The sequence below is a fragment of the Pieris napi genome, chromosome 22 (assembly GCF_905475465.1).
Source record: "Pieris napi chromosome 22, ilPieNapi1.2, whole genome shotgun sequence".
NCBI classification, from domain to species: Eukaryota; Metazoa; Arthropoda; class Insecta; order Lepidoptera; family Pieridae; genus Pieris; species Pieris napi.
This window is the reverse complement of record NC_062255.1, coordinates 3660111-3681656: the sequence shown is the minus strand read 5'-3', so window position 1 is coordinate 3681656 and position 21546 is coordinate 3660111. Positions and strand designations below refer to the sequence as shown.

The 21546-nt window shown below is 33.7% G+C and overlaps 1 protein-coding gene across 1 annotated transcript in view; it reads left to right on the top strand.

The window, feature by feature from the left end:
• The window catches only part of LOC125060684 (transcription factor hamlet-like), a 106048-nt gene extending 93302 nt beyond the window's left edge, over positions 1-12746 (top strand). Inside the window, exon 3 of the mRNA XM_047665679.1 lies at positions 11034-12746. Coding sequence (XP_047521635.1) covers positions 11054-11842 — 789 coding nt within the window. The 5' untranslated portion in view covers positions 11034-11053 and the 3' untranslated portion in view covers positions 11843-12746. The remainder of the gene's footprint in view (positions 1-11033) is intronic.
• The last annotated feature ends 8800 nt before the right edge of the window (positions 12747-21546 follow it).

Here is a 21546-nt window from a genome sequence, read left to right as displayed (position 1 = left end):
TTCTAGACGTCATTCCGGATCCAATGAGCTATCGCACATAATTTTAGGAGTAGTATCTCTATTTTGTTCCATTTTCAACTTGTCGACTAGACTATGTTACATTAATACAAACCACAATGGTTTTCAAATATAATATACAATGTTAATTAGATTATATTATTCTGTAAAAAAAAAATATAGCGTTAAAGTTACGGACGCATAGCATTTTATTTTCGTTGATAAAAACGATACTAGTTTACATAATCTCACGAATTAACCGATGGTTAATTCAATATAATTACATTGTAGGAATGACTTGTGACAAGAAATCAATAATTTGCATACGAGATCGATTCGCCTCGCTATTTTCCAGTCCTCATTACTGGATCAGTTTTATTGATACGCAATTAGTTTAATACATTCTGTATAAACACGTTTTAGTGTAAATATACAATATATGTCGATTGTTTAGGATTCGATTACGCGTTTTGTATCTCTAGATATACACAAAACTATTTTAATACTGTTAAAATATCTATAATCGACCTCAATTCTACTTAGGGTCCTTCAAGAGAAGAGAGTACCAATTCTCAAAAGGCCGGCAACTCACTTGCGGCCTCTTGCTGTGTGAATATCTATAAGCGGCGATATACCTTAAGATCAGATGAGCCTCCTGTCTGTAACATAAAAAACAAATTTTTAGCTAATTAATATTATAATATGCATAATGCGTTGTGTATAAACGTGCTCTCGCTCCAACTATAAAAAAACCATATGAGGTCGTGTCAGGCACAGAAGCTACCTACTTGCCTATTAGAAAAACCAATAAACACGAAACAGATACACAAATCTGAGGCCCAGACTTAAAAGGTAGCGTCACTGGTTTTTTTTAGAATCTTTCAGTCGTAGAACAGACTCCAAGAATGTTGAAATACGTTCAAAGTCTATATTTTATTCATCTAAATACCAGTTATCAATCGACATGTTATAAAAACCATTACATACATAATATACGGGGTCATACCATCCTCTATGACAATGCCAACTGGTTTATTAACATAATAGATCTAGAACAATCAGAAGGTCGATAATGCATCACACAATAAAAACGACCGGAAAGTTAATGTAATTTTTTAATAATCTTTAGCTTTATATGGTTTCATTGCTTTGTTAGAAAAAGTGGATTTCCGTCAAGCTTACGAGGATTAGTTTGAATTAGAGGTCCGGATTTAGAGGTCTGGAGTCCCAATTTAATTTCCAAATAAAAAAAAAATCAGCAGAGTTTTTCAATTATTTAGTAATTATTGTGAAACCAGTATTATTATTTAACAAACATATAAAAATATATCAAAAGAAAAGATGTTTACTATTGTTTAGTAGTCGGAATTCAAAAAAATTTTTTCCGAAGTCTCTATTGTGTTGGAACGAGGGCTGTAGAAATCCGGCCCTGTGAATAAAATTCTAATTCCAATTCAAAATCATTTATTCATTTACATAACACAATAAACACTTATGAACGTCAATAAAGAGATAGAAATACATTTAGATAACAATCACAGCTTTGATTACCTACCATAGATAGAGTGATCATTATTAACTTACTATTAACTTTCAAAACTTAATAACTTAAACATAAGTTAAAGAATTGTTATACTTTTATTTTAACAATTGTATAATTTGTGAAAAATTATGAAAATTTAGTTATGAAAAATATCAACTTTTTGAATTGTTAAAAATTTCGTCATGTTCGTGTGATATCTTATACATCCAATATTTTAACTTAATATTTTATGTTTAATTCTGTTTCTATTATGGTAATGTATACTGTGTATCTGTTTGTAATTTAAAAATAATAAAAGTTTATAGGCATACTAGTCTTGGGTAGCAATTTTGTAATTAAAGCAAACAGACCACCTAAAAGTAGGTAAGGAAAATTAGAAAATATGCAGAAAAGTCTCAGAAAACCGGTACATACCTAATATACGCGTTGATCTTCGAATGATTTGCATTCAAATTCTGCCGGTTCAAGTACTGATTACCTGCTTATTACTTATAAGCTACACAGGTAATTTTTGAAGTTTTACTTCTTTAGGCGCGTTATGAAAAATTGATGAGAGAGAAATTTTACGATGCGCGTAGGTGGGATGAAAATCGATCAAACACGTGTTTCGTAACAGTACAATTAAACAGTGTGAATAAATAAATATTACTTTGGTGTTTTTATTAAATCATATACGACGGTGTATTTACTAATAATAAATTTATTGATTAATTTTAATATTTATCGTTAATCACTACTGAATTTTAGTTATTTTTTTTCCATACGCCAAAGAAGTATAACTTCTAACGCGTGTACATAAGAACACACAATCTTTTTTTATCATCGAGCCAAACTTGCCAACTGACACATCCGAAATTTCTAGATCATCCAAACTAAGATGTATTAAAAAATTAATTTCTCTCATAGAAACGTCTATGTGACATGACCAAATAATTGTAACACCCATCACTATTAAATTTTTACACTAAAATCGATATGACAGCGACCACTTTCACCAATCAAAAACTTTTAAGAACTTTGTACGATATATATTACTTAATCGAACCCGGCACATTAAAATACATCTTAAATTAAAGTCGTAAGGTTTCAAATTATAAAGTCTTAAACATGTATTAGATCTATTTGGTTTAGTAGAGTATGTGATAATCTGTGACACCAACTACATCCGGTCGCCTAAGGCTTCGAGGCAATTTAATTTTTGTCCATACCAATAAACACCGTTGTAATTAGATTGTTTATTATGTAACCGCGTTTTTATAATTGTCATTAAATAAATGTGTTTAAATTGAAAGTGTAAGTGGGAAAGACACTTGTTTATGTTTTTTTATTTTTATAAATAATACCTATTCTAATCCCCAGCCATTGTGTCCAGGGACTTTTTCTATCTCTAAACTTCTACTCCCCTGCCATTGTGTCCAGGGACTTTTTCTATCTCTAAACTTCTACTCCCCTGTCATTGTGTCCAGGGACTTTTTCTATCTCTAAACTTCTACTCCCCAGCCATTGTGTCCAGGGACTTTTTCTATCTCTAAACTTCTACTCCCCTGCCATTGTGTCCAGGGACTTTTTCTATCTCTAAACTTCTACTCCCCTGCCATTGTGTCCAGGGACTTTTTCTATCTCTAAACTTCATGTCACACGTCTCGCGAAATACGCCCCGGCTACATCGGTAATATTTTTGTTTACAATATTCATGGGCGAGCCGGGGCGCAATTCCTCGCGAGACCCGTTCTTTCAGTTTTGTTTGCCGCCTAAATATATTTAAAGACAGTTATGTTTACATTCTGTATTTCTAAACACATTCCAGAAGGTAAATAAAATCAAGTATAGTAAATATTTATATATTGACTGTATTTTACCCACATACTGTTTAAAATTACTAATTAACATTGCTTAGTCTAGCGCATGATACACTTTTTTTATGTAATAGGAGGCAAACGGGCAGGAGGCTCACCTGGTGTTAAGTGATACCACCGCCCATGGACACTCACAATGCCAGAAGGCTCGCAAGTGCGTTGCCGGCCTTTCAACGCTTTGGTACGCTCTTGTTTTGAAGGACCCTAAGTCGAATTGGTTCGGAAATAGTGGGCAGCTGGTTCCACATAGTGGTAGTGCGCGGCAAAAACTGCCTTAGAAAACGCTCAGTTGTAGAACGACGGACCTCGAGGTGATACGGATGGTATTTTATATTTTGCCTTGACGTCCGATGATGACACGATTGTAATATCATATCTTCATATTATGTCAATAAAACTCAAAAAAATCTCTATTCGAAATTTAAAAAATTGTTTTTCAAATTTCGGGTATTAAACAGTCGTAATGAATCTCTATTCGAAATTCAAAAAATCACGGAAACGACGTACGGGCATTCGGGAAATATATGAATAAATTTAATTTATTTTCAGTGAATCACTTCTTAACTCCCAAGAGCTGTATTTCGCAGTCAAACAACTTAAAACAACAGTGAAATATGATGCTTGAGTCCCCATAATTTATTAGGGATTCCTATAATAAAACGCCGAGTGATAAAGGCCACCTACGTATGCGTTGGCGCAATGTCGTGTTAGGTTTTCACTGTGCTTTGGTATGCTATTGTACCGTTACAATGAATTAATTACGTACAAACTGAGAGGGTCCTTAATTAATTTCTGAATATTAATTACTGTTTAATGGTCCGTTCCCGGATAATAATGGTTTCTTATTTATTAAAACATTATAGAACCATCAGACTATGAGGGCAATGGTTGGTCCATGGCTGATCATCTTAAATTAAAAAAAAGTGTGTGTGTGTCAGCTACGACGCACGATTGGAGTTTACTCCTTACGAACGATAAAATGGCGATAATGTTCTATGGCTGTCGACCATATTTTCATACTAAAGGTGGTAAGAATATATGTTTTTATAATATAAATGTTTGTAGTAGTAATAAAACGTACCGACATCATTTATGCCCAAATATGATTTTCTTTCTGTGACCAAAGTTACCTAGTTTTAATTGCACCATTACTATTGACAAAACTCTATGGCACGCTAGACAATCTACTTTTATTTTTTACACCTGTCAACACTGACAATGTTGTAACGTGGCTGTCAAAACGTGAATTCAAAATAGAAAAGTCTGTGTAATGTATTCCATCTCATTCTTTTACACGTTCAGTCCTACAGATATATGTTTGTCTCTTTGTAGATAACGCCTCAACTTTTCGTGTTCATAGATTTAAATCTAGCATTTTCGCCAACTATCAGTAATTGAAAAAGGGATTTTAATAGGTTTTTGAAATATAAATACCCCAATCAGCGGGCAATACATCATTTTAATACCGACTTGTCACCAGCAATGTAAATGAAATGCAAGTTTGCCAAGTTCGACCTAATGGTGCCCCATAAATTATACAACAACATACTCTGTTATCTATCCTTGTACATAGTTTAGACATTAAATATAAACACCAACTCCTTATATCCTCAACTATGGAATGTTTTGTCCCTATCGCTCTCGTGTAAATGTGAAATTAAAAACGTGACAAAACATTATCTTACAAATTTAGTATCTTTTGATGTTCCCATATACAAACACAAAATGAGAGATGATGACAAAGGACAAATGATGAGAGTATTTTTTTTTCTATTTTTAGTGTAGTTTTTTCTAAAAATGTAGAATAAGGCGAAAAATAAAAAAATTTAACATATTTTTATTTACGCCAAAGAAGTAAAACTTCTAATGTGTGTACATAAGCACACACTTTTTTTTTAAATAAAACAGGGACCACTACATCATAGCCTATCAGGCACGCAATCAGGCAGATGTTGTAAAGATATTTGATTTAAGACAGTTTCTAGAAATAAGACTTAATAACGAAATAATACTTTTCGTCTTTAGAAAGCTATGCATATATATTTACGTAGCACATTTTATTACGAATATGCAAAAATATTATATTCGCCGGGTATCAAACACAGCCCTGCGATTCTGTTACTCACTTTTCGAACTCACACAGCGGTTTTCGCATCGGCGGTCGCTCTCAAATCAGTCATGAAGCAGTCATTTTATGATTTGGCATTCTAATAAACAATAAACTACAAGCTCCCACCTTTTCAGAATGCCAAATCATAAAATGACTGCTTCACGACTGACTTGAGAGCGACCGTCGACGCGAAAACCGCTGTGTGAGTTCGAAAAGTGAGTTACAGAATCGCAGGGCAGAGCTTGACCACGGTTCTAACATCAAAGGCATTTGAAACATTAATAATTCATAGGCTATGTAAATATTTAATCAAATCGAAGCCTACACTAATTTATTCGCAAGTACCAGGCACCTAGAACATCACGCGATTTGCAAACAACCAGTTTTCAAAATGTCGCAATTTGGCGTGTGCTTAGATAGAGGTTTGTAATTAGATCTGAACCGGTCATAACTAGATAAATGCCCGTAAAACGAGGAAACGGCACCATTTTCCATCATAAAGTGGTAATCCAACGATTCATAAAGGATTCTAAACACCTGTGGTTATATTATAAAACTTGGATCGTATTTATTACAAGATCGGCATCAGTTTGAGTTCACATATTTTAATACAGTTGATTCATATCTTTGAAAATGCGTTCAATTATCTATCAAGAAATAAAAGTAAATCAGTGGCACTGCAACTCTAAGGTCTGGGCCTCAGATTTCTGTAAATTTTTCATGATCTTTTGTCAATCTAATAGACAAGTAGATGATCAGCCTCCCGTGACACACGCCGACTATTTGGATCTAAAGCAGGCCGGTTTCCTGACCATGTTTTGACCGGTCGCGCGAATTTTAAATGCGCACATAGAAAGAAAGTCGGTGCACAGCCGGAGATCGAACCATCGAGATGAGTCGCATGCGGAAGCCACTAGGCCAACACTGTTCAATCTCTCACAATTATTTATTTAAAATAAATGATCTTAAAAAAGAAACATTACATTACAAAATTGTGCAACGAATTGAGTTTATATCAAGTTTTTATTATTTAAATTATAACAAGGCACATGATAAATGCGGCTTTAAAATAGTTCAACGGACTTACAAAGAATACTTAAATAAAAAATAAATCAGTGGCGCTACAACCTCTTTATTTATTGGCCTCAGATTTCTGAATCTGTTTCATGATCATTTTTAAATCTAATAGGCAAGTAGGTGATCAGCCTCCAGTGCCTGACACACGCCGTCGACTTTATGGGTCTAAGACATGTCGGTTTCCTCACGATGTTTTCGTGCAATGTTCGAGCGAATGTCAGCCGGGGATCGAACCTACGACCTGATGGTATGAGAGTCGCACGCTTAAGCCACTAGGCCAACACTGCTCTGCAATGCAAAAAGAATACTTACACAAAATTAATCTGGAAAATTATGAAGGCATAGAAAAAACAATGTTTACCAATCCGTATTTGACATATATGTATCTATTAGCATGGTGAGAAAATTTTCAATAGTCTATCTGTAACAACAAAATCCAAATGAGAAAGATCGTTTTCCCATCGGTATATTACAAAATATACAGAAAAAGATCACTGCAATGCTATGGGCTAACTTTGACAAAAAAAGATCCCGATTTCTGTATTTTCTCACGATGAACGTCAACCTGATTCTCACATTCAGTACATTTTATACTTTATATAGGTACGTAATGCGCCTGCGTGACAAATCACTTGCAATTGGCCGGAATGCGCGCCCTAACTTGGCCGGCCCTATACATTTCTTACATTCTTCTTCAAGTACTTTAGTAAAAAGAAATATTATCATCGCATTAATTTCCTAAAATGGATTTTCGATCTCCAACTATAAGATAAACCCTAAAATTTAATATAATGTTGCTTTTTAGTAATGGCTTCATAGATACAATATATATGTATACAATAAAATCAAATAAACAACAAGATAAAAACTTGCGAATCTTCTGCAATGAGTGTCCATGTACATAACATCAGATGAGCCTCTTGCTCGTTTGCCCCGTTATATACAAAAATATGTTCATTTGAATATTTTTAATGGAACGTTAGAGACATTGAACATTTAACTGTATATTAATATACGAGTATAATGTACTACTCATAATCTTTGACCTTCAACTGTCATGGGTTTGTTCAAAGTTGTCTAATAATCTGTTAATATTTAAACACAGACTTGTATAGACCATACATAGAATTTGCAATTTCAAACGAAACTATATAAAAACTGCATACAATTTTTAATCTTTTTTTTTCTATTATTCGCTTGTCGAAAGTACAGCTCTAACTAAAAAAAAACATTGACAGCAAAATTAGCTTGAAAGAATTTTCTAAGTCAAATTTATTATTTCTATTTCTTAATGATACATCTGTCACAGCGTCTGCCACAGATTATAATCCTACTTCCCAACACATGCGTACTATAGTTTTTCCCCACTGACGTTCGATATCATAACTTGGCAATCGTCGCGACTCTTTTCCTAAAACAGCATTAAATAAATCTAAAAAACCTGTGTGAATCTCCTCCGACCGAGTTTCTATGAGACTTTATCGGAATGTCATATTGCAAGATATTAAATGGATAATTCATACATCCTTTTTAGGATACTATATCAGAAATGAAGTGATTTAAAGCGTTTTATGTTTTTGTATATGATTTATTGCTTTATGTATTACATAGTTCTGAGCTCTAATTAATCTGTTGTGTTTTAATAACGTTAATACACATATTATATGAATTTATAATTGTGTATTTATTAGCGTAAAGTGTCTTAAGATATATATAAGATAAAAGATAGAAAGGTAGGTATAAGATAGATAAATATTGTGATTAAAGTTACTAAAAGTAATACTTTACATCTACAAAATATAAAGTAAAACGCCAAAATGAACCTTACATATATTTGTTACGCACTACAAACCAAGCACAACTATCTTACAGAACAAAGCATGCACGATGACTGGACTATAACACGCCATTTTAGCATTTATCGTATTCAAATAAGTGTTATAATAGCATACATAATCTTCATATATATACCATAATCATTATATACTTGGCGTTGATTCGTGACCATTTACGACGAAGCATTACATAAAGTAATACAACTTATGTTCTATTAATATATGCAATTCAGAATCGTATGCAAACATAAACTCTATTATGAAACTATAATCAATTCTATATAAAACGATCTGAGATAAAATAACGTCTTATTTCAATTCGCGCCTCGCGCCCAATATCCTGCTTACATTATTACCTAGATACCAATTTATATGACCCACATAAATAGCGATAATAAATAGCTCTTATACTATTATAGAATTCGACACAAAGCCCACAAAAGTCGCTTCGGAATGGCTTGGTAGCGGCATAAATACCGCTTCAAATGCTAATATATCACAAGGCGGCGCGGCGTCATAGCGCTCATTGGCCACGGTCTTTAGATTAACATACATAAACGCTGTCGCCCCGCCTACCACGTAACACATCATGTCTCACGTTAATTACGTGATAATTGCACGAATCGTGATGTACTAACTTCATAGAGAACGCTCGAGATTCTTTATAAATCGCCGACTAATTAATTTCTAAGCACCTTTTATCGTCTACGTGAAAATATTGACACGGCAACGTGCCAAAGCGCTAATCGGTTAATAATTGCTTTGCAACGAGAAATAATCAGAAAACTAAAATTTTCTAGAACAAATTGCGACGTTTATCATAACTTTACGTAGAGTAGTAGTCAGTTAGATAATTTTCTTAATCTTATTGGTTGTAATAAGCTGTGGGATCTACAGAAATAGGCATCGAGGAAGTAGAGATCAAGGCTTGGTGGAATCTCGCTGTAGCTGTTCCTATGTTTTATACATGAACCACATAGGATAATATCAATAATAAGTTATGAATAAAATTTATATCGTCTCAATGATATGAGTGTATTTAAATTATAGTCTTGATAAGCTAGGGCATATTTTTCAAGATGAAAAGTTCAGTCAAGTAGCTTTGTAGAAAAACCCTCAAAGAATCATCTGCCTAATTTATCGTATCTTCAAATAAATCAAAAATGAAAGAAACTTCTGTTACCAAAAGTATTAAGTGAATAAGAACTTAGCAATTCGAATTTCGAATTTTGCTCCAAACGCCATAAAGGAAACTCTCGCAATACAATCAGTGTCCAGTAACAAATCATAAGCTAGCCGCGTTGCTCACGAGCTCACCTAATAAGGATCCGGATGTCGATGCCCGGCGTGTACAAAGGATTTATGTCGGCTGCTTTTGGTGCAAATTAGCAACGTGTCAGTACGTAGGCGTGAGCTAACAAATTTGTTCACCCGGCACCCCTCAATGGAAAGATTGTCTGATGTGTCATTGTATAAAGGGACTTTTGCACTCAACTATAAATATCTATGTCAGAGAAGAACGATGAATTTATGTTTAAAGACTATAAATTTAATTCCTGAATATTTTTGAAGTTTTGAGAGTAAATTTTTACGATGCGCACGAACACCGTCACAAAAAACTGACACCCTGAAGTAAGCATAGTCAACATTTTAAAATAAAAATGTCCATTTCTTTAATTATGTAGAATTATTTTTTGTGATATTTCAATAAACGTTATTAACTAGTATTAAATACCTTTTTTCTATTGTTAGTGTCGTTTTTCTACAAACGTAGAATAAATTTTTAAAAAGATTTTTATCTTGTTACGCCAAAGAAGTATAACTTCTAACGCGTGTACATAAGTACAAACACATGTTTTTTTACTTAATACAAGATTTATTTTTGAAAGCACAACTCACGACAACGTTTTAATCTAAAGGGGACTAAAAAATCGTTACGCAAATTGAGCCCAAGACAATTCGTATAAATCGCTCGGATTTTATATTTTTGTCATAGCATTGATATTACGTATGGTTATTAAAATTTCAAATGCTCCAGTTTCGATGTCGCAAGCCGGTGGGCGGGAAGGCAAGTACTCGCGTAGGTCGCATCGATCAGATGGCAACCCCACCAACATTTCGCAATATTTTACCATACTGACGTTTCTAGGATATTCATCATTAGTGTTACCTATCATTCGAATTGGAGTATGTAAAAGTTGTTATTCGCATATCAAATTGGTACACTTTAATTGGTATAACGAGTTCGTTTGAGCGGATTTATGTATTTTGTTGCGAATATGGAAGTTTGCTGAACGAAAGCTCGGGTGATGAAATAAATTAACGATGTGACCTTAAATGTTAGACAATTTTCAATTAATGACAACTTAATGATGATGAGTTGTATCTTACCTTAAAACACGTAAAAAAGTTATTCCTCTTCTATGGCTATTTTAGGTTCTTTTTTATATCTTTGTAATTGTTTTAATATATTCTAGACAGCCACTGCTTAGTTTCTCTACATTCGAATCAATTTCCTATTGTTTTGGACTACTTTACATTTGTGATAAAGTATCTACGTCGTTAAATTTTAAAGACAACTTTGAATTTGTTAAAAATGGGATTCTTTGTTACAGGTCGGTGGCGCACGAGCCCGATGAGCGCGTGCGCAGTGGCCGCCATGCGCGAAAAGCACGCGGCACCGCGCCGCCTGGCATCCCCGCCATCATCGCCTCTAGATCACCACCCCAGCCCACTTGGCTCACCACGGGCCGACGAGCCGCTCGACCTCAGAGTCACTCACAAGCGCCCCCAGCGACTCGAAGATGAAAACTGCAACCTGATTACACCGTCACCGCCACCACACCCCACACACCCAGCACATCCAGCTCATCCAGCGCACCCAGCGCTCCTGCAATTCTGCAGAAGGCTACCCCTAGCATTGCCAGCGTCATTCGGACGTTACCCCTTTCTTCCAGCAGCAGCTGCGACACTCCTCACCCCTGGAGCCCCTAGACCGCCTCCGTTGCCCCAAAACCCTGGTGTGAACAGAGCGCGGGACCGCTACACGTGCTCTTACTGTGGCAAAGCATTCCCTCGTAGTGCTAACCTAACCAGACACTTACGGACGCATACTGGTGAACAGCCGTACCGGTGCAAATACTGTGAAAGGTCGTTTTCAATATCGTCAAACTTACAACGGCATGTGAGAAATATCCACAATAAGGAGAGACCGTTTCGCTGTCGTCACTGTGACAGATGTTTCGGCCAACAGACGAATTTAGACAGGCATCTGAAGAAACATGAGGCCGAGAACGGGGACGACAGTCGCAGGAGATCCCCAGAAGAGACGTACTTCGAAGAGATTAGATCGTTTATGGGTAGAGTTGCACCCGCACGGCGAACGACAGCCGCCGCTGCTGCGAGCGCTGCAGATCACACTTGATAGTGATTTGCTAAATCAATCATCGCTACAAAAATCTGGTCGATGCTTCCAAATGACTCAATAGTGTTGTATATTCTCTGCCTCGGGCTTCATGACTTGTGATCGATTAGTATTAGCGCCAAGGTATCCCTTGCCTCATTTTTCTGTTCTTACTTTATTTGTGTCATGTTAAAATTTTAACTGATTCTCTATATATTTAGTTGTAAGATAATTCCTAACAGCTGTTACCGCTATTGTTCTGTACCCTTCGGCGCAGATAAGACACATAAAAAGTAGGTCGTTTAAGGTAATAAGTTGCAAGACGTGATATCGTATCTTATCATAAACTTTGATGTACTTATTGTAAATATAGCTATTGAATATAGTTCTTTAGATAGTGATGTAATAAATTTTTATGAGCTTGGTTATACCTAGCAAGACAATCAAATATTCTACGTGTTCAGAGTGTTCGCTATGTTAGTATAAATTTAGTATTGTATGTGTAAGTAGTTCTTTTGTATTATTTTGTAAATTTTGCTTTGTATGATGTTATATTAATAATTTAGTCTGAGAGAAAACGCCGGTTACCAATAAACATTATAACTTGTTGCTTATTGAAGATATTATAAATATTTTTATTGTGTGTTAGAAAATGTAATCAGGGAATTTTATCTTTACGTTGGATAAATTATTTTATATCTGTATTTAATTGCAGATGTCACGGAAGGGTCTGATAATTAAAGCATTTGTATCGAGTTGTCAAAAATATATTAAGATTGTTATTGTTTACTTCTTCAACTGTACGTTATATCGAATATACACACTAAACGAAAAAAAAAGGGTGCGTGTACTTATGTACGCGCGTAAGAAGCTATACTTCTTTGGCATTATTAAAAATAGTTTTTGATTGCATGCAAATAATTAATTACAAGTAAATAATCAAAGACTGGAAAAGGAGTCAATAAAGTTCAGTTTGCATTTGAAAAATTAAATAAATAAATATTTATTATTATTCTCTTACATTCAGTGTAACATAAATTCTACTATTATTCAAATGTTGTTTTTAAATTATGTCCAATGCCATAGCATCTTCCGTGGACAACTTCATTCTGTTAATTATGTCACGGTGCGCGCGCATCGTTAAATTTCACTCTCATCAATTTTTCATAACGCGCCTAAAGAAGTATAAAAAAAAGTTCAATAAAAAAAAAGTTAAATTGTGAGTATCTTAACGGTTTGATTCCCTTTAACACTTTGCTAATTTCTGCCGTAAATTTTGGTATACAAGGTCTTGTTTTCTACTATTTACGTGTACCTATAAAGGCGACAGTTTTAGTCATCTTCGTGTAAATAAATCCCATCTGAGTAAGATTCAGAAACGAGACTTAGAGCGAACTCAAAATTCAATAATACAGACATGCAGAAGTTACACTTAACGCTAAGTCTCCGTTCTGAATGTCACCTTAAGTTTGAAGAGTCTAGACAATCGATACAAATGTTACAGAGCCCAACGTTGTTAAGTTTCAAATTATTATTCAAAATCACATTGTATATAAAATTCTATATAAAAACTGTTGTAACGTTTATTATCCAAATTTTACTAAATTAAGTAATATGAATCTGTGATTTTATTTATTTACTTTTGAAATTTTTGATTTATTCGGAACAATTTTAGGACGATGCCTCTCGAAGAACTAATTTAAACGTTCCTCTAAGTATAGATAGATCTCTATTAAATGTTACGAGTATGAAATTCTATATTGTAATAAGAATAATTTCTTCTAATATATTTGAAATTCCTTACTGTTGATTAAAAACAAATTTATTCTTAATTCAGTAAAAAAGTCTCGATACATATTTTAAAAATACATAATTTTTCGAAGTTCTTTTGTTTCAAATAACACAGTTTATAATTCTTTCTGTCACAAAACATAGGATTGGGAATGTAAAACAAAAATCGAAGCGATGCTGCGATTGATTATGATTGGTCAAATGGCAAGACGCATGACGCGACTCTGTGATTGGTCTAGAGATACCGCTGACCAATCACAATCAAACGAAACCGACTTATCTTCTGTTTTACAATCCCACATACATATAAGCCTACCGACTATCATCCGTAAGTAAAATATAATAACCGCATTTTCCTTAACAAGACGTTACCCTGTAATATAGAATACGTGTGCCTTACTATGTTAATACTCGTACCAAAATTATTTTTTTATGAGATGCTATTTAACTTATGTAGTATAAGAAATAGAGATTACTTCATTTTGTACTTTTCATACCTATTAGTCGTTCAAAGGTCACCAATTACCTTGTCAAAATGAAATAAATAATTTTAAATTTATTTGTGTATTTATTTTAACCGCCACTAGAGCTTAAAGAGCCAAGCTACCCAGAGCAGATTATTTAATTATTTTTAGGAAGAAATAAAATAACTTCATATTAAATAAAAAATAATTTATGCTAACCTAACACTAGAAATCCCTACGTCGCGGTCGTGTGCAGCTAGTCACACCTTGAGACAGCTTATCAGATTCTACAAAACACTTCACTAATTATTGTTGAACAACATGGATATTTTTAATGTGATTTAATGAGAATAAAAAGTGCATTTAATATACAATTATATTCTATTAACTTTAACGAAAAGTGTTAACAAAAACGCCTTCTTTATAATTGAATTATTTCCACTTTCCCGCCATTTCTAAAATACCTATGGCGTCCTGTCATTTCGACTTAATTGAACATAAAGGAAGCATAGACAATCAAGACAAATATCTACAATACACAGACTATATTTGTTATACTAAAATAGAATATTAATACAGTATTGGTTATGGTTACTATATTTATAAATGTCTCCTTTTTATTTTTTATTTCTCAATGTGTTATACAGATAATAGACTAGCGCAGTATCTTTATCTGTGGTTGAACAAGCGTTTGTATTTAGATAATTAAAAGCTATAGCCATTTTAACCGAAGGGCAGGTTGGACCGATGTCGTGAGGCCCGCCTCACCAGCGAGCTTAGGATATGATTACATTTCATAGCCATTAATTTGCGACAAACGAAACCGCCCAACAGGCAGCCATGTTGCTATATTAGATAGATTATAAAACCAATTAATAGTTTCAGTATCCTATATTTTATAATTAACTTCTGAAGCTTAATTAAAACATCCGATCAGAATTATTATAGATTATTGATTAATATAAATAAGAAAGTAGTTCAAATAGATTTAATATACATAGTTATTTGACTATAAATATTTCAAAGAAAAAAATAACTAAATTTTATTAAAAGTGAAGCGAACAATTATACAAAATATTTTTAGGAAATCTAGTACAAAGATGGCATATTAGAAAAAGTAGCTTCTGTAGATGAAATTAAATACATACATTTAATATTATTATATAAGTAAGATACGATTAAACATTTAAACGATCCTTTCTCGTTCATATCGAGCAACTAAGACTAAATTCCATTATGTATAAGTATCTGTTATACCTACCTGACTCTAATGAAACTATTAAGTTATGAGCGAAAGCGATCTGTTATATAATAAACGGTGTTATGAATAGCGTGTAAGTGGTCCATTTTTGAGTAAAGGTATTTTAAACAGTATCATTCACGTGAACAAAGAGCGTAGGAAAATCAGCTCCAATGGTACAAACTATTTTTTTTTAATTACTGGTTCGTTTAGCCCATAGTTGGGGAAATATACGGCCAATTAAAAAAAAAGCATACATTCGTCTCTTTTTGTCAAATTGTGTTATGCTGCTATAAAAAGAGATAGAAGTTGTTAAAACGGTGAAATTGATTAATTTTTATTTAGGGTTAGTAGTATTAGATTCGTTCTTTAGATTGCAGTAAAACTTGTCAACGTCAATACAAAAAGAAATAAAGGCAAAACTTTATTATACATAATAAAAAAAGGATGTTTAGTTAAAAGAGAAAGTACACAAGCTCCCACACTAGGATTCCCTGTGTTGTAAGTTAAAGAACCCTGCGGAAGAGTAGGTCTAACTCAGTGATTCCTAAAGTGGTCTATATCGACCCCTAGGGGTCTATGACAACCTGAAAGGGGTCTACGTCAGCGAAAAAAAATTTGGGGGTCCATGAAATGAAAATGGGGTCCACGGTAGTGGATCTCAACACATACACTGATTGTACCTATTTACTTACATCATACTATCTTATAATATCAAAACATATACATTATTTATAAAAGTACCTACATATCAGATAAAAAAAATTATTTTGTATGGTTTTAATTTAAATTCAATTAATAAACGTATAGATTAACATGTGTTTTTACTTTAAGTTTTTAACACTAAACTTCACTACAGTTAGAAATATACAAGAAATCAATCAGGTAAGTAGGGGGTCTACCCAACACGGAAAAACATGTTAAGGGGTCTACGACACAAAAAAGTTTCGGGAACTCTGGTCTAACTAGACACCGCTACAGCTAGTGACTAGCGGCGAATTGAGTTCCAATGCTGGGTGGGGCAGATTGCACCACGATGACACGGCCGGGCGCTTGTTAGCGGTCGGCGCGTGCGCGCCACTGTTGGGTTGCGTTACATTATTTATTGCTTATTGAAAAACCGCGCTCACTTTCGCACAATTATGATTATTGTGGTCAATCTATTTTTTACATTGTTTGGTAATAGCGTTTCTAAGAAATCTTCTGAAATGAAAGTACGCATATTGTAATGTTTAATGACATTTATTTTAAAGGTTATGAAACTGTTTACATTAATTTAATGAGACTGACTATAAACACTGATAAGGTGGGAAGTTTTTAAAGCGGTAACAGTTTAAATAAATAAATTTTTGAAGGTTAATACGTGTATTTTTGTCGAAAGCACTACTATTGGGGCAGAAACTCTTGTTTTGTAAAAATATTTTTTGAAGTCAAACTTCTTGCATAACTCTCGGCAAACTCTCGGCGCATGAGGGTAGTATTTTTACGGATGAAAAGCAATAATAATAAAAGCGTCACGATGTGCAGCGTTTTGTCGAAGAAAAGGGAGAGAGAGATTAAGACCGATTGAGAGAGAGTGAACAGGGCGGCAGGAACCTTTTAGAAATTCTATTTTTAAAATTTCGTAAAGAGAATTTATGAAATATTAGTATTTTTTTATTTCATGCAAAATAGTTTATTGAAATCTCAAATGACGAATTGTAAATTAAATTGCCAAGTGTTTTTATTATCGAAAAAAAAATTATAATTTGTATTAATTTTCGACACTTTTAATATTTTAATTACAATTAAATTCCAAACATATCTTCCTTTTTCCGGAAATCTAAAGTTTTAGATTTGTATAAATATGAACAGGACTTAAAAATTAGTTTGCCAAAGAAGTTTCACTTCTGACATGTGTACTTTGTACGCATGCACTTTTTATTTACAGAATAATGTAATCTAAATTATTATGTTTTGAAAACCACTGCGGTTTGTATTAATGTAACAGTTAGAGTCTTGTTTAGGAGCGCGACAAATGCATATAAAAATAATTTCCTTTAACTTACTTTACTAATAACCTAACTATAATAACTGGGCTAAAAAGTTCGTAGGCTAACATAGAAAAAATATTTTTTTAATAATTTGATTTGATCATTTTATGTGCCTTCAAGTGATACACCAATTATATCGGTCATACAACTTTTCGATGCCATTCTTATACTACGATTTGTCTTTACGCTCAAAATAGGGTTCAGTTTCGGCGATAACCACTTCATCAGCGAGCATTCTCTTGAGATCTGCCTTGCGATTCTGTAACTCACTTTTCGAACTCACACAGCAGTCATTTTATGATTTGGTATTCTGATAAACAATAAACTACAAGTTCCCACCTAATCAGAATGCCAAATCATAAAATGACTGCTTCACGACTGATTTGAGAGCGACTGCTGATGCGAAAACCGCTGTGTGAGTTCGAAAAGTGAGTTACAGAATCGCAAGGCAGAGAACTGTACACGGTGCTATACAATATTGATGTAACCAGGCCTTTATGTTATTCGCGTGTCAATCAGGAATATATAGAGGCTGTTAAAAGCATCACTTTTGCAAATGTATATAAATTTAATTAATCAACATATCGTCAACTCATAAGAGATCGATCAATCAAGTAATTAATAAGGTCGTGTCTAATTCAATGTTGTCATTACGTAAATAATTTTTGATTAAGATGTTCAACATCCTCAGTGTTTGAAGACGCCTTTTAAGCAACTTTCTCTAAATACCAAGAAATATTTCAATTTAATTGGTGGCGTCAGATTACATGTTTTTTTTATAATAAACTAGCAGACTCGGCCAAGCGTTGCTGTGGCTTAGTTTTTTGTTATATTACATAGTAGTAAACTATTCAAGGGAAACGGTAGGAGAACACCAGTCATGAGGGCCACCATGCTTGGTGGTTATGTTATTAAATTGTAGCTTATGTGAAAAGTTGGTACTTTCAACACATCGCCATCTGTTAGAATTGTTATTGTCAAATAATAAACAAATAATTTGCAATCAAATTATATCGCAGGTATAAATTGATATGTAAGCTATTCTATCTTTTAAGTTAGATCAAACTGCACACGGTGGGCAAATTTTATTGAAATCGGTTTAGTAGTTTATGAGTCCAAGTGGACGAACAACGTGACGCGTAATTTATATATATTAAGATAGACAAGAGGGGATCAGCCTTGAGACACGCCATTGACGTTTGGTCTCAAGCATAGAATTGATATATGAAAAGGATAGAATTTAATTATTAATCAAATGCAAATCAATAAACCTGAAGGTTTAACACTACCTTTTAGAATCGGTATGCCAACGAAGAACTTCAATTTAATTACTACTTATTTTGGTTAACACGACTCCATTTTAAGTCACATATGATACGACAGGTATGTTCGTTATAGCTTCATCATTTACACATTTTAGATTATTTTTTTACGAAAATATTGACACGAGAGCCATGTATTTGGGCCCGTTCAAGTATTACGTAAGCACTCTAGGGGGGAGGGGGGTCTTTGATTTTCTTTTTTTATGTATCAACAGTAATTGTTTATTTTTTTACACATATTACTCACAGACACACTAGACAGTGTGTCTATGCTTTAAAACGAAATGCATTTTCGAGGATTCCTAGAAAAATTAATACGTTTATGTACCTACTATTATTTTAGAGAAAGCTGAAAGCTGGAAGGGAGGGGGGATAAATTGTAGTAAATCTATGATAGGAAAAAGAAAGAAGAAAGGGAGAAGTAACAGTCGAGGTGTATGACAAGGAGATCCCAGGAATAATTAGAATAAATATAAAAAAAACTTATATATCTCAGATTCTCGGACGACATATTCCTACTATCCAATGAAGTAAACGAATTGTCGTTGGTTATCCAAGAGTTAGATAAAAAAAAGGACAAGGAGATGGACATGACACACAGGCAACCTGAGAAGTGGAGCAAAATATAATAAGATGAAAGCAGACAGTCCAAGATATGAGAAGACGATATAGAACTGGTTGCAGGCAAGGTTCGGTCAAGAGTGAAGAGAGAGAGAGAAATGGAAGGATCTGGAGGAGGTTGTTTGAACATTGTCATTAAAATTAAATGTGTATAAGGAAATAATAACCTATAAAAATAATATATTTTTCATAGCACCATCAAAACAATTTGACAGAAATACACAGATAGTGTTCAAACAGTAATAAGGCTAATTTAGTTCTTAAGAATGGGAGTTGGAATTTTATTATTAATTCAATGAGGGTATTTTATTATTCAATTAATTTTAAAGATTCTGGGCCTAAATTGACAAAATTCACTGTTTTGTTAGTGAGAATAAAGATTAATTCAATGAATATGAAAAACCCTAGACGCTTACTTTCTATATGATGAGACGATAATATTTTACAATCCATTTTCTCTTGTTTATGTGTTTTCTAAATTGCTTTCATTACTATAATATAAATAACATCCGGTGGTAATTTAATCAAAACATGATCACGAACAAACAACTCGAAGTATCGAAGACTATAATTATGCACAAACATGATATTTTGGACGTTTCGTAAAGCTTTTAAAAGTTACTGTAAACGTTTTACTGTGTAGGGAACGTACACGGAAACAGTTGACAATTAGGGCGCGTTAGGGAAAAATGATGAGAGTAAATTTTTATGATGCGCGCGCACACCGTCACAAAATTCCGACACCCTGAAGTTAGCTATAGTCAACACTTTAGTTTTTGGTCTTTTTACACTTTAGTCAATACTTCTTTTCGCGCGATAGGGAAAAGTGATGAGAGTAATTTTTTTCTATTGTTAGTGTCGTTTTTCTACAAGTGAAATAAACTTCCGTATTCTATAAGGCGAAAGCTAAAATTTTTGAAAAGATTTTTATCTTGTTATGCCAAAGAAGTATAACTTCTAGCGCGTGTACACACGATTTTTTTTTATATTGTAGCTATGATTTACATTTACTACCAGTTCCCAAATCAAGCGTGTAGGGCGAGAATAGCTGGTAAGAAACTCTCCCTTGTTATCACTTTTTGGTTTTGAATTGTTATTGAGTCCATGATTATCGTTGCCCTGACCATGCATAAGCGTGTTGCGTGACTAAAAAAAACCCTATAAAAATCTATAACAAAATCAAAAGTATATCAAATATATTCTATCTCTATTAAAAACTAAACTTCTAACTTTAAAACCTTTTTTGAGTAGCTTTAACTAATTTTAGGAAGCTGAGATTTTTTTTGAAGTGAAAACTTCTTTAGCGGCTACACTTTTTTTGGAATGGGTAAAAAATGTTAAACTCGCGTCAGGACACGTGATCTGATCGAAAACTCGTAAGACGGATGGAGAGTAGACAGCTGGCGCGGCGTATTTAATGTAATATAAATTGTCATGTTTGTGTACGATAGCGCAATAAATAAATATTCTATTCTACCACATAAATGATAGTACTTTCATAATGATAATTAAAGCAATTCGTGCAAAATTATTACCTACCTATTCCTAAATATCAAAAATGCACAAAAACAAATGCATAAAAAAAAAATTGACGTCACTAGTTGGACCACCCTGTATATTAACGACTGCTATATATACATACTCCAGGATCCAGCGTTGGTATCCGTACATAGATATTCGAAGTGGTTTCACGGAGATGGTATTCATGAGGGTAATGTCGCAAATGTTCTAAAAAATACTGTGCCTTAAAGAATTATGGCAGTTCATACTTACGAATTTTTCGTTAAGCGAAAGAGTGTACTGAACTCAAAAGACGCAATCTAGATGGCTTGACGGGTCGACGTCGCCCGTCAGCTTGTCACATTATAAATTCAACCGACCGAATAGATTTATTTCACTTGGGTCTCCAATAGATTTTTATATATTTATCATGGATTAATAATAACTCGCTGGCACAGGTTTTATATACCTCGGTCACTAATCTCTTTCTTTCTCTGTAACTTCTAATAGCAACAATTGCGTGTTGTTCCCACGAGAATGTATATCCTGATAGAGGATAAATCTTTGTTTTTAAATTTTATTATTATTAATTACTTAAGATGTAGTGGGGAAAATGCTGTAATGGTTGCAGCTCCTTACAAACATTGTGTAAACCCTAACACTTGGCGATTAAAAAGAATGGCGGAGAGTTTTTTGCCAGTTCTTCACTTCCGTTCTACGCCCTTGATTTGAGAACTGGCAGTAGGTAAATGTA